Here is a 13,302-nt window from a genome sequence, read left to right on the forward strand (position 1 = left end):
TGCCGACCTCCTTGGCGACTCGAGTGACCTCTGCAGCAAATGTGCGCAGTTTTTCCACCATGGAATTCACTGTGCTCTTGAGCTCTAGAATTTCACCTTGAGCCTCGATATTGATCTTCTTGCTGAGATCTCCCGACGCAACCGCCTTAGTGACCTCAGCGATAGAACGCACCTGGCCAGTCAAGTTGGCAGCCATGATGTTCACATTGTTGGTGAGATCCTTCCATGTGCCTGCGACATCCTTCACAACGGCCTGGCCACCAAGTTTGCCTTCGGTGCCGACCTCAAGTGCGACACGAGTCACCTCCATGGCGAAGGTTCTCAGCTGGTCAACCATGGTATTGATGGTCTCCTTGAGCTCAGCAATCTCACCGCGCACCTCAACAGAGATCTTCTTGCTCAAGTCGCCCATGGCCACTGCCTTGGTGACCTCTGCAATCGACCGCACTTGGTTTGTCAGGTTATCAGCCATGATGTTGACATTGTCTGTCAAATCTTTCCACGTGCCAGCAACGTCATCCACCACGGCCTGGCCGCCCAGCTTACCATCGGTACCGACCTCCTTGGCTACGCGAGTGACCTCTGCGGCAAATGTACGCAATTTGTCCACCATGGAGTTGACCGTCTTACTCAAGTCGTGAATCTCTCCTTTGGCTTCAATGGCAATCTTCTTACTAAGATCACCCGATGCGACCGCCTTGGTAACCTCAGCAATGGAGCGCACCTGACCAGTCAGGTTTGCAGCCATGGTATTCACATTGTTGGTGAGATCCTTCCATGTGCCTGCGACATCCTTCACTACGGCCTGGCCACCAAGCTTGCCTTCGGTACCGACCTCAAGTGCAACACGTGTCACCTCCATGGCGAAGGTTCTCAGCTGGTCAACCATGGTATTGATGGTCTCCTTGAGATCCAAGGATCTCACCACTGACCTCCACGTTGATCTTCTTGCTCAGGTCGCCCATGGCCACGGCTTTGGTGACCTCTGCAATCGATCGTACTTGGTTTGTCAGGTTATCTGCCATGATATTGACATTGTCAGTGAGATCCTTCCATGTGCCCGCGACGTCTTCGACTACGGCTTGGCCACCCAATTTTCCGTCGGTGCCGACCTCTTTCGCGACCCGGGTGACCTCGGCAGCAAACGTGCGTAGTTTGTCCACCATGGAGTTCACTGTTTTGCTGAGATCATGGATCTCGCCTTTGGCTTCGATATTGATTTTCTTGCTGAGGTCCCCTGAGGCAACCGCCTTGGTCACCGCGGCAATTGACCGCACTTGATCTGTCAAGTTAGCGGCCATCATATTGACGTTGTTGGTGAGATCCTTCCAGGTGCCTGCGACATCCTTCACCACGGCCTGGCCTCCGAGCTTGCCCTCCGTACCGACATCGAGGGCGACACGAGTGACCTCTGTGGCAAAAGTCCGGAGCTGTTCCACCATCGTGTTGATGGTATCCTTCAAGTCGAGGATTTCGCCCTTGGCCTCGATCGAGATCTTCTTACTCAAATCGCCCGAAGCGACCGCTTTAGTCACTTCGGCGATGGAGCGCACCTGACCCGTCAGATTCGCTGCCATGATATTGACATTGTCGGTCAAATCTTTCCAAGTGCCGGCGACATCCTCCACCACGGCTTGCCCACCGAGCTTGCCGTCGGTGCCTACCTCGCGGGCCACTCGAGTTACTTCGCCAGCGAATATTCTCAATTTATCAACCTATTCATCAGATAGAGAGCAAAAATTAGCCGATCGCAGTCGGCCTCTCCAAGATGCGCTCGTCCCACATACCATAGTATTGATGGTCTCCTTTAGCTCCAAAATCTCTCCGGATACCTCTACGTCGACCTGTTTACTTAGATCGCCTTGAGCGACCGCTTTTGTCACCTCCGCTATGGATCTCACTTGGTTGGTCAGATTCGCAGCCATCATGTTTACGTTGTCGGTCAGATCTTTCCAAGTGCCGCCCACATCCTTCACCACAGCCTGACCGCCGAGTTTACCCTCTGTGCCTACTTCACGTGCGACACGGGTGACTTCGCCAGCAAATATCCTCAGCTGTTGAACCTAAATAGAATAAATTCCATTCGATAAACCTGCCACTTCGGGAGAAACGGTGCGGGGAGAGGGGGGCATGCCTCGTCACACCTACCATGGTATTGATAGCCTCCTTCAATTCTAGCATTTCTCCATCCACAATCACAGTGACCTTCTGGCTTAGATCGCCCTGGGCAACTGCCTTACACACCGTTGCAATGTCACGCACTTGGTTGGTAAGGTTGTGAGCCATGATGTTCACATTATCCGTGAGATCCTTCCAAGTGCCACCCATATCGCGTACCACAGCTTGACCGCCAAGTCTCCCCTCGGTACCCACTTCGAGTGATACTCGTGTCACCTCCACTGCAAAGGTGCGCAACTGGTCCACCATGGTATTGATGGTCTCCTTGAGGTCGAGGATCTCGCCACTCGCCTCAATCGCGATCTTCTTGCTTAAATCACCCGATGCCACAGATTTACACACAGTCGAGATATCCCGCACTTGTACTGTCAGATTCGCAGCCATAGTATTGACATTATCGGTGAGGAGCTTCCACGTTCCAGCAACCCCAGGTACAATGGCCTGAGAGCCGAGTTTGCCCTCTGTCCCCACCTCGTGGGCCAAGCGTGTCACCTCAGACGCAAAAGAGTTGAGTTGGTCGACTAACAATAGGTGAACCGCGTTAGGATTGGAACCAATTCAAATCCATGGTGGGCAGAAGCCAATACAAATAACTTAAGATATATATATATATATTTACCCATAGTATTGATGGTGTTCTTCAAAACAAGCGTTTGTCCTTTTGCATCTACGGTCACCTTCTTTGACAAATCGCCATGGGCCACGGCCATAGACACCTGGGTGATATCTCGCACCTGTTCCATGTGGTGAACACTGTAGGAATTGACCGCGTCCACAATGTCTTTCCACCGGCCAGAACAGTAGTCCACCTCGATCTGCTCGCCAAGTTTACCCTCCAGCACAACATTCTGCAAAACATGCCGCATTTTGGAGGTGAGTTCGGATAGGTGGTCGGCCATTGCATTCATGGCAGTCTGAAGGGCAAGTGCTGAGTCGGATGCGTGAGGGCAAGAGATGCGCTGCGAGAAATCACCATGCAAAATAGCCGTGACCACACGGGTGCATTGGGCGACACAGTCCACGCAGAGGTCCTGGGGCGTCTCGGGGGGAGACACCGGGACCGCCGACCATATGGTCGCCTCGGGGGCCGATGTGACGTTGAAATGGGGGTGGGGGCGGGGGGTGGGGATTTCTTTGAGCATTGAGGAAGGGCAGACGGGTGGCTCCTCCTCTGACGTCGAGGCGGGGGTTACCACATCGTTGGAATGGTTGGAGGTGGAGAACTGGGCGTTGGGCATCTCCGTGTGTTGAGGATGAGACATGTTGAGGACAGGGGGTTTGAACGTATCCAGCGGTAAGGAGTAGTTCACGTTGTTCGGAGGCTGGCTTGGGATGTAATCGTGATTTCGCTTAATACTGCCCGTATTATTTTCATGGGGGAGATATGGGGCGGCTGCCCCCTGCGCTTCCGATGCGCCGGGTATGAGGCCGGCATCCAAGGCCAGGCGCTTGTAATAGGCTAGCTCTTCTTCTAGTTGTATTTGTCGTTTTACACACGATTCCAGTGCGGAATCAATTGCATCGGTCGCGTCATTATGGGGGCCAGTAAAGCGTTTCTGCGAATAGTATTGGGTGTCGCCATCGCCAAGATGGCAGAGCACATCATGTAAATATTGCAGCATGAAGAGATTGGTGGGGTTGGAGGGATGAGAATGAAATCGGAACTGGAGATTAGAGGCACTCGATTCACGTGAATTGAGAGAAGGAGATCGGGGACTACTTCTTAGGCCTAGAAACGAGGTAGAGTTGGATGATCTCAGGGAGAGAGCACCAAAACTTTGACTAAATTGGGGGTCCACCGTGACGAAGCAAGCTATGTTATAAGGAGATGGGGTGAATGTTAGGAGGGGTTCATCAAGAAGGGGAGGAAAAGTGACGGAAAGTGGTCTACACACGCTATAGCAAATGAGTCCTAGTGAAGCAGAATTAGGGAACATGGAATCAAAATCACACCACACTAAAGGAACCTACCCTGAATTAGAACAATAAAGAGTCGGAAAGAGAAACCAGAGCACGAATTATAGTAAAGATCATTTAATCATTAACTGTCGCAGCTAGATTTCAGGCATCCGTGATGGAAATAAAAAGTGAAGAAAAAAAAAGAGCGTTGGTTGGGAGTCCTAGGAATTAGGTTTGCAGGCTTAGGTTAGGTTACTTGGTAAAGAGCCCGGAAGCGTTCTATGAAGTCGGTGTGGGGGATGGAACTGAGCTATTTTAAACCAATGTATATTGTGCTCTCTTCGCACACCAAGGATAACTAGAAAAAAAAGTGGGACACTAGCGCAGGCCAATTGTTTTAATAATGCAACTATGGTTACTGTTTCTCACTGCTAATCCCTTGAGCCTTAACCAGCCTTGCACCCATTTTCATCCAAACAGGGGGCCATACTAGACCATAAGCATCTTAGTAGAAACCATATAAACTGAGATTCGAGAAGATTCCCCTCTCCTTGTGCTCAAGCTCTTCCTCAGTTGACACTGACCATGCCTGCAGCTAGTGTGCAAACGAATGAGTTCGTTTTCAGCACTACCTCTCGTTGGTTCGCCCTTTGCGGTCCTAGCATCAGTAATTAATCATCGGCATCAAGTCGATTTAAGGTAGCGGTGATTTGCCGCGCCCAATCAGAGGAGAAGGGGGGGGGAAGGAGGGGAGGAGGGCCTTTACTATAAACCCTCTAGCATTGAATGCCCGCAAAGAGAAGGAGTGCTCCTGTTCCAATGTCATATATAACCTTCATTAGATGGTCTTGGGGAGGTTAGCGCTGGCAGGATTTTCTGGCAGCTGGCCAATGGGTCATGACATCATCGCGTTTAGCCGGATGCATTGTAATTCGCCATGTCTTCAAATTGCGGAGAAATTGGCTCAGGATTCTTGCTTGGTAATACACGTTCGTTGCCTGTTCCTGATTAGTGGAAATGCATCATGCGCGAAACGCAACCTGCCTATGCAAGAGGACATATAATGGCCGACTTCTGCCTAATTTATTTGTATACAAGCAAAGAATGACGGAAAGGTGGGGGGAGGGCCCTCCCTGAAGAGGAGAACAAGCCCTCCTCCTCTTATTATGTAGAAAATAGGGGAATACGGATGGATAGAATGGTAACGAGATAAAAATAATAAAAATTAAACAATGGTACATGTACAAAAAGCATCTCCTTCCTTTCCTATGATACATCTTCCCTGTGCTTTAAGATCCAGGGGTGGGCCAGGACTTGATCGAGCGTCAGGCGCTTCTCGGGCTCATACCGCAGCAAACCCTCGATGAGATCTTTGGCATCGGCGCTCACGTACTCTGGCACGGTAAGCTCCACATTCCGGATCTTTTTATAGGTCGGTTCATAGCCCCTCAAGTCCTCAAACGGCGGCTTTCCGCACAAAAATTCATAGCACAAAACCCCTAAGCTCCACAGATCAACTCGTGCATCGTGGGAACGTCCCTCGACCATCTCCGGAGGAAGGTAGTCGAGCGTTCCGCACAATGTCTCGCGGCGGCGCTGATGATCTCGGCCGGTGTGAACCGACCAGCCAAAGTCCGCAAGTTTGATGTTGCCTTTGGCATCGATTAGGAGATTTTCGGGTTTGATGTCGCGATGAATGACCTCCTTTCGGTGGAGATAGGCAAGGGCAGAAGCTATTTGGGCAATATACTGGTGGCAAGCGAGGAAATAAAATAGAGGGAGCGTTAGCAGGGGAGTTTTAGGTAGGGGTGATGGGAGAGGAAAGATCGCATACTCTGGCCGAACGTCTCTCCGAAAATCGCCCGTGCTTTTTCAATATCTTATAAACTTCGCCCTTGGCTCCGTACTCCAATATTAGAAAGACTCGATGGTCATCGTTAAAATATCCGTACAGCCTCAAGATATTCGGATGCCTACAAAAGTCGGGATGCGCTGATTATAGCTATATCAACTGGGGAATCCAAAGTCGAAGCAGCCAATCACCTCAAATGAGCTTGAATTTCTATCTCGCGCTTTAGCTGGTCTCTTATATTACTCTGCTCAAGCTCACTTCGGAAGAGGACCTTAAGAGCCACAATAAATCCGCTCTCCTTCTCCTTGGCCACGTAAACTCGCCCAAACTTGCCTTTACCTAAGGATTGACCGATCTCGAAATGGGAGAGTTTCCAGTGGTCTTTCCCATCAAAAAACCTTGAAAACAGAAGGTGGATAAGATTAGATTACAGCCTCAATAGTTGGGATATGAGAAGAAAGCTACGCATTCGACGAGTGAGACAGCGCGTCACTTTTTTGCTGAGTGGTTGTAGGTTTCAATGGATGGCTGGGCTTTGTCGGTTCCTTTTGTCTCTCTTTTTCGAGGTCATTGGGGTTATTTGTGTTGCTTCGATTCTGATCCCTATTCTGAAATGAATACATTGGATTTGAATGTCAGACACAGCAGTGGTGGTTCGAAGAGGCGATGGAAATAGACGATAATACCTTGATCTCTTGTACGGATGGAGCACTATTCTCCTTTCCTCTCTTTTTATCACTGTGAAGCTGTAGACATGCAAGCTTGGATTCCACGTTATCCATGGCTTCAGTGGAGTATCCGGTAAAGAGTATCTCCAATCCCTAAAGGTAACTTGCAAAATAAAAGTAGTCAAGGAAAAAAAAAAGAAACTTGCAAGAAAGAGAGAAAAAAATAAAGGTAAAATGGAACTCAATGCACGGAATATCCACCTGACGGAGCCCTATATAATTCAAGAATTTAGAAAGGAGACGCGAAAAACGCGTAGTCAAATAAATTACTTGGAATGATGCGTTAAACCTAACCTAATGTCAATGGATCTTTCTGATCCTTGGTGTTCTTATCACCCCACTCTAGACGTTTTATTAAATAAGAGAAAGAGGCATAGGTGAACCATCTTAAGTAGGAAGAAAAAAAAAAGATTAATGAAAGTCGACTGCAAAAAAAAAAAACCATCCAGAGCAAAAAGAAAAAAAAGGAACAAATGAAAAGATAAAAAGTCTTAAATCACAAAGAAAAAGTCTGACCATTTGCCATATCTAATAAGAACAAAAGTAAACAGCAAAAGAAAAGAAAAAAAAAAAATAAAAGGAAAAATGGGAAAGAGATAAGAAAAGAAAAATAAGTCAGCTAGGGCAGTTTGGTAACACATCAACCAGTATAATTAGAAAGAAGAGAAGGATCTCTGTATGGATTCGAGAAAACCCAAATGCCTCTATACGTAGACTAACTTCACAACAACCACATCACAGAAAATAAGGTAAAATAAAAAAAAGAAAGGGAAGTGGGAGAAAAACGCGAAAAAAAAATATTGTGAAAAGGAAAAAAAAAAATCTTAATTTACTTTGAAAAATCCTTCTTCTTCTTGTTTCGCGGTGGAGTCACCGGCTTACCAGTTCCTAAACCCCCGTAGGCATACTTTTGCTTCTTTTCCGCCGGTTTCAGGATTTGGAAGGAGCACATTAAGGTCTCGTCGACACTCATCATGGCCCCCGCGTTGTCAAATTCACCGCAATAATTAGGTGCGGAGAAGAGGGTGACCAGCTGACGCTTCGCGAAGAACTCATAGCCTTCTTCGACTACTTGATGCGCTCGGCAAATCAAGTCCATATCATGGCGTTGTAAGAACTTGGTGACAACGTCGGCCCCGAACGTGAAGGAGACACCTCGATCATTTTCACTCCAACCCACCACTTCTTTGTCGGGATCGGACCAGAGTAAATCGCACAAAAGACCTAGGCATTGGCGCAAGCAAGGGATAGCATCAGCATGTATTCGTCCATAGACAGGTGAACCTCCATAAGACTTACCGGTATCGGGGACGTCGGTCGGTCGCATCACCCGACGAATTTGATCCATGTTGTGAAGGTCGGGAGAGAGGCCTCCGTGCATAGCAAATATTTTCTCGTCCACAATGGCGGCAATTGGCAGGCAGTTAAAGCAGTCGGTGAAAGTTTTCCACAGCTTAATATTATACCTCCGTTTGCCTAAAAAGTAGCGTGGGTATTCACAAAATATGGCGGAACCAAAAATACATATCCTCCCACTCACATTCATCATAAAATCCGTAAATACGGTTAATGCTGGCACATTCGTGATTTCCACGCAAAATAAAGAAATTTTCGGGGTACTTGATCTTATAAGCAAGAAGTAAACATATTGTTTCTAAAGACTGCTTGCCACGATCCACATAGTCGCCCAGAAAGAGGTAGTTTGCTTCGGGAGGAAATCCGCCATACTCAAACAACCGCAGTAAATCATAATATTGCCCATGGATATCACCTAAAAGAGGAAAATAAAAATAGAGAAAATGGTTGAGGAGAGGCGGCACAGGAAAAAGGGGTAGAGGGGATAGCCACGCATGTTGCATTAAGACATACCGCATATTTTAATGGGTGCCTCCAACTCGAGCAGAATGGGTTGTGAGATGAAGATTTCACGCGCTTTTGTACAGAGGAATTTTATCTCATACTCGGCAAGTTGTACTTGCTTTCCCGGACGAGAGCCTCTAACTGGTTATCCGTAAAAAAAAAGAGTGAGAAATGGGTATGAATGGGGAGGCATCATCAAGATGATAAAAATACGAAAAAAGATGTGAGCTAGGAGATGAATTGCACATCGTCTAATCCAAATCATAGATTTCAACTTACCCTCCAAAAGCCGTTCAATAACAGAATCAATATCTACTTCCCCGTCAGTCATGACGCGCCAAATTTAATAATAAGATCGAAATGCTATGTGTATAAAGTGAAGAGGAGAGAGAAAGAAAAAAGAGATCAGTCATCAATATTCAGAAATCGTGCCGATGCTGCATGAAGATAAGGCAGAGATATTCGATGGGGGGGGGAGACAAGCATCAAAGCACAAGCGCATAAATCACAACAAATACAGGGCCACGATCAGGATGATCCGATGGATCCAATCACCCATCTATCCGTAGGCCCTGCATATAATCTAAAAGCCAAATCACGATCGCCATCGTTGATTCTAAAGCGTACCTTTGGGAAAGTGATGTGAGGGGTGGGGAAGGGGAGGGTTGGCGCTCCTTCTTCGTCGTCTGTCCTTCTCGATAGATTCACGCGTACGGTCCACCGAGAGTCATGCAAAGGGAGGAGGCAAGGGGGATGGAGGGATGGATGGATGGTTGGTTGGCAAAGAAGAGATGAGGGGTCTAAAGGATTGGGGGGGAAGAGGAATGCAGAAGATGAGATCAGCCACCCTGCAAGTGGCTTATTGAAGCAGAGTTCAAAATTCGACCACCTGAAGAATTCTTGACAACTTTAATAGAGAGCAGCTATGAATATGGCATTGGCAAGTAATTGTTCCGGACATTTTTTTTCCTGTATTTATTTCTTCGTTCGCCCCACTGTTCCGTAGTTTTCCCTTGCACTATCCATGTTTATTAAGTTTGTGTTAATATAATCTAAACATTTTTTTGCGCTCGTTTCACATTATTAATTCGCAATTCGGGCATGGCATTTCGACTCTCGATACCCGGCGTAGGGGCAACTCGTATCATACTACTGGAGACCTTGCGGCTACTGCATGTCCTCGTGTGTGTTTTTGCGCTCGCCGCTAATGTGCTAATCATTTGGGGAATGTCCACGACGTATGCGAAAGTCACTAATGACGAGGCCCGGGTATGTCTCGCCCTTTGCTGCCGCTTTTTCTAGATGGGCCCAATTCTAGAGCCCACCCATACCTCGGCCGAAATTAATCCGGCGGTCTTGATTTATTCTTCTCTTCTGCTCAACTAGGTCAATATATGCTTCACGCTCATCCGGCACACGCTCTACGGCGTGCTTTGTGTGCTTCTAGGCGCATCCGACTTCAATCTTGCGCACGCCTTCATGGTGCAGTGGATCTCGTTCATCGACAAGGAGACCGAGCCGAGCTGGCTCTGGACGGGGAGTGGCCAGATAGTGTAAGTAGGGTGGAAGGCGAGGGGGGGGAGGGGGCGTGGCTGCTCTGAGCACCGCCACAGTGCAAACACAAGCTCACCATGCTGTCTGATCTCCTTGGTAGGCTGGGGGCGTTGATGGAGAGCTACGACACCATCGTGTTCTCGATGACAGCGTTCGGCAGAAGGTAAGCGAGCGTTCCGAAAGGGGTGTGTCACCTTCTTAAACCAGCACTGTCTAGGTTGTACTTGTGGCCCTGTGCCACGGGCTTTTTCCTGATGGCGGTGGGAGGCGTGCACGTCGTGGTTGGCGCGCTGGACCACTTCCGGCTGACGGAGCTGAGGGACTCGCGCACGCGCTACTGGGAGCGGTGCCTGATGCCGGCGGCGCTGGCGGCGGGCAAGGCGGAGCGGGAGGCGGCGGAAGCGTAGGCTCCGGGTTGGGCCGCGAGAAAACTCGGCGACAATTATTGACAAAAAAACGTGGGTCTTGTGATGTCTCTTGCGACTCGTGGTGCCGATCTCAGGGATTGCAGGCGTTGAGAAGAAGATTGAAACCCAGGCCAATCAGGAGCATGCTTCCATCAAACCTTTTATTACTCGCGAGCCAAACAATCGAACCCCTCGACCTATTTTTTTTTCTCAGTCCAAAAGTTTCTCTTCTCAAACCTACTTCCTCCTCTCGCTTTTTTACCATTGTTTGCTTTGCGCAATAAATCTCCCCTACCTGGCCCTCTCCCCATTGGATTCTCATCCCCCGATCGCAAAATCCTAATCCCAATGAATCCGGCGCACTGCTCCATTATCCTAGTGGATCCGGCGCGGCCGCCGCTCACGCCACAGCTGCCCGAGGAGCTCCTCCAACTCCTGCAATCGCTGTTCGCACAAGGTTTGTCAAACTGGCCTAACTTATTCTGTCCATATTGCGGCGTTTGATTTGACCTTTTGCTCAACGCCGCTAGTGACCGTGTGTCATTCGGGCAAGGAGGCGCTCCAACTCATCCACAATCGCAAGCTTCGCCGCCCAATCCTGGTATTAGTGAACATCGATTCGCCCGGCGGCTATTCCCATGATCTTCTGCAGTTCCTGCATGGAAAGGCCGATCAGGGGATCATCCCATTCTTGTTCTCAAACCAGCGGTCAGACGAGATCACAGCACGGCTCAAATCCTCAGAGACCATTCATTTTCTTTTGAAGCCGCTTGCTATAGAGACGGTCAGAAATCTGATTCTGGTGCGTCCACGATACGGTTGTGCATCGGTTTTGTCATGGAAATCTGACTCGCCTTTTTTTTTTTTGGATTTTCAGATGGCTTCTTCTTATTTCCCGTTAACTAATGAGAAATCAACTAGTGGTCAATCTCCGATTGTTAATGGAATGGAGTGGAGTCCGCTGCATCAAAAACTTGATGAATTATTTCGCAAGGAATCATTGTAGGCTGCCTATTCTTGGTTTGAGTATGCCTTCGCCATACTAAGCCCTTGTTCTTATACTGTATAGCATCGCCACTTCTTTAATCGACACCTACTTGTCATTTAATGCCTCATCCTCCCTGGTAAAATGCCCATGGTAATGCAAAACCCTTATTTATTTCCCCATTTGTCTGCTCACTGACCCATATTCTCTCTCCCCCCGAACGCCACTTAGCAACGACAAGATACTGTTGGAGGAGCGGGATGAGTTTTTGCGTAAGAGCATATCCAAGTGGAACTTCAATCAACACGAACTCTCTGAACAAGATATGATCCGCTGCGCCTGTATTATCTTTGACGAGATCATGCGGCAATTTCCGCCCATCGCCATTCCTAAAGGTAGGCTCTCCCAGCTCATTTTCATCGCGTCCTCCCACCTCCCCACTTATCGTGTTGAATGCTAGATGCCATCCATCGATTTATCATCGTGGTGAAGAATGCGTATCCGCCAAACCAATACCATAATTTCGGCCACGCCCTGGATGTGCTGCAAGCGGTCTATTTCTCACTATGTAGTGTAGGTCTCTTGCGGTGGGCGAACCAGAGGGCGGAATCCGTCCGCCCAAACCGCTCTCTGCAACGGCTAATTCGACCCAAGGACATTTTGGCCCTGGCCATCACCGCTCTAGGCCACGATATTGGGCATCCAGGAGTCAATAACTCTTATCTGGTAAGCCCGTTTTCGTCCCACCCAACGCTCTCCAGATTCGCCTGACTCACCCTCTTTCTCTGCTCCTCTTCCCAGCTATCAACAGGCAATCCCCTTGCGACCACGTTTGAACACGGCTCCGCGCTGGAAAGCTTTCACTACTCCACCATATTTCATCTCTTGAAGAACTACGGCGGAGACATATTTAAGGCGGCCGCGGGCGAAAGCTGTGCATTTGATGAGCTCCGCGTCTTCATCTCGCACTCCATCCTCGCCACCGATTTGGCAGCCCATGAGGACTACATGAATACAATCAGGCCCCAGCTCTCTCGATTACGCGAGGAGCTCCTGGGCAGACAGGCAGGGGCTGAGCTGGGGTGTGAGCAAGAGCAGCGAGAGCGGATCTTGCTCTGCGGCGCACTTATCAAGTGCTCGGACTTGAGCAGCTGCACACGACCGCTCCCCGTGCACGAAAAATCGCTCATGGCGTTGATGGAGGAGATGAGATTCCAGCGGCAGCTCGAGTGCATCCTGGGCGTGGAGACGACCCTGAAGACCGACCAACTTGACTCGCTCGCCGATTCGCAGGTGGATTTCTTGGGAAAGGTGGTTTTGCCGTTGTACGAATTCATGGGTGACTTTTTCCCCGTGCTGGGGGTGGCCGTGCAGAATCTGCTCACCAACCTCCAGGCCTGGAAACGAAGGAGAGAAGTCGAGCTGACGGGCGAGGCCTCAGGCGAGGATCTCTCCCTGACCAAACTAGGGGGGGGTGAGTGTGGTGACGGCAGCTCATCCCCGTCATCTTCGCAAAGCTCGGCTCTCGCGTCGCTAACGGCAGAAATGCGAAAAATCAAAGGCAGATGTGCGGACGGTGTGAGCGGAGAAAAAATATATAGAAGCGATGGGCCTACTCCGGAGCCATCCCATATCAGCGGGAAGTTCTTGGGATGCTAGGGATCTTGGGCTAACTGCTCTGGTGACCTACTTTCCTCCTGTATAATATTAAAAGCTTGACTTCTCCCCCTTTTCTCGCTCTCTCCGTCCCCTCTTCTCTCGCTCTTTTGTGTATATGTTTGTACTATTTATAGATACCTTGTTCATTTTATTCTACACTTTTGTGCCATATGTTTCTTT

At 48.9% G+C, this 13,302-nt stretch overlaps 5 protein-coding genes across 5 annotated transcripts; 2 read left to right on the plus strand and 3 right to left on the minus strand.

Annotated features, from left to right (window-relative positions):
- Positions 1-92: 92 nt before the first annotated feature.
- VTP21DRAFT_3798 (uncharacterized protein) lies at positions 93-4,115 on the minus strand (the record flags this gene model as incomplete). The annotated part of the gene is made up of 7 exons (XM_069394137.1): positions 93-122; positions 173-877; positions 933-1,715; positions 1,788-2,063; positions 2,149-2,699; positions 2,798-3,991; positions 4,070-4,115. The coding sequence occupies 7 exons, from the start codon at positions 4,113-4,115 to the stop codon at positions 93-95; spliced, it is 3,585 nt and encodes a 1,194-aa protein (XP_069248677.1).
- Positions 4,116-5,343: 1,228 nt separating this feature from the next.
- VTP21DRAFT_3799 (uncharacterized protein) lies at positions 5,344-6,711 on the minus strand (the record flags this gene model as incomplete). The annotated part of the gene is made up of 5 exons (XM_069394138.1): positions 5,344-5,826; positions 5,912-6,050; positions 6,121-6,327; positions 6,395-6,537; positions 6,616-6,711. The coding sequence occupies 5 exons, from the start codon at positions 6,709-6,711 to the stop codon at positions 5,344-5,346; spliced, it is 1,068 nt and encodes a 355-aa protein (XP_069248678.1).
- A 775-nt stretch (positions 6,712-7,486) lies between these two features.
- On the minus strand, positions 7,487-8,848 carry VTP21DRAFT_3800 (uncharacterized protein; the record flags this gene model as incomplete). The annotated part of the gene is made up of 5 exons (XM_069394141.1): positions 7,487-7,881; positions 7,957-8,133; positions 8,198-8,428; positions 8,527-8,658; positions 8,797-8,848. 5 exons carry the CDS (start codon positions 8,846-8,848, stop codon positions 7,487-7,489), a joined length of 987 nt encoding a protein of 328 aa, XP_069248679.1.
- A 770-nt stretch (positions 8,849-9,618) lies between these two features.
- On the plus strand, positions 9,619-10,478 carry VTP21DRAFT_3801 (uncharacterized protein; the record flags this gene model as incomplete). Its single annotated transcript, XM_069394142.1, has 4 exons — positions 9,619-9,786; positions 9,904-10,070; positions 10,172-10,234; positions 10,289-10,478. 4 exons carry the CDS (start codon positions 9,619-9,621, stop codon positions 10,476-10,478), a joined length of 588 nt encoding a protein of 195 aa, XP_069248680.1.
- Positions 10,479-10,826: 348 nt separating this feature from the next.
- On the plus strand, positions 10,827-13,122 carry VTP21DRAFT_3802 (uncharacterized protein; the record flags this gene model as incomplete). The annotated part of the gene is made up of 7 exons (XM_069394143.1): positions 10,827-10,935; positions 11,009-11,280; positions 11,356-11,480; positions 11,548-11,616; positions 11,695-11,858; positions 11,924-12,189; positions 12,265-13,122. The coding sequence occupies 7 exons, from the start codon at positions 10,827-10,829 to the stop codon at positions 13,120-13,122; spliced, it is 1,863 nt and encodes a 620-aa protein (XP_069248681.1).
- Positions 13,123-13,302: the final 180 nt, after the last annotated feature.

Source organism: Calcarisporiella thermophila, assembly GCF_041956535.1.
Source record: "Calcarisporiella thermophila strain CBS 279.70 unplaced genomic scaffold VTP21scaffold_19, whole genome shotgun sequence".
In the NCBI taxonomy this organism is placed as follows: domain Eukaryota; kingdom Fungi; phylum Calcarisporiellomycota; class Calcarisporiellomycetes; order Calcarisporiellales; family Calcarisporiellaceae; genus Calcarisporiella; species Calcarisporiella thermophila.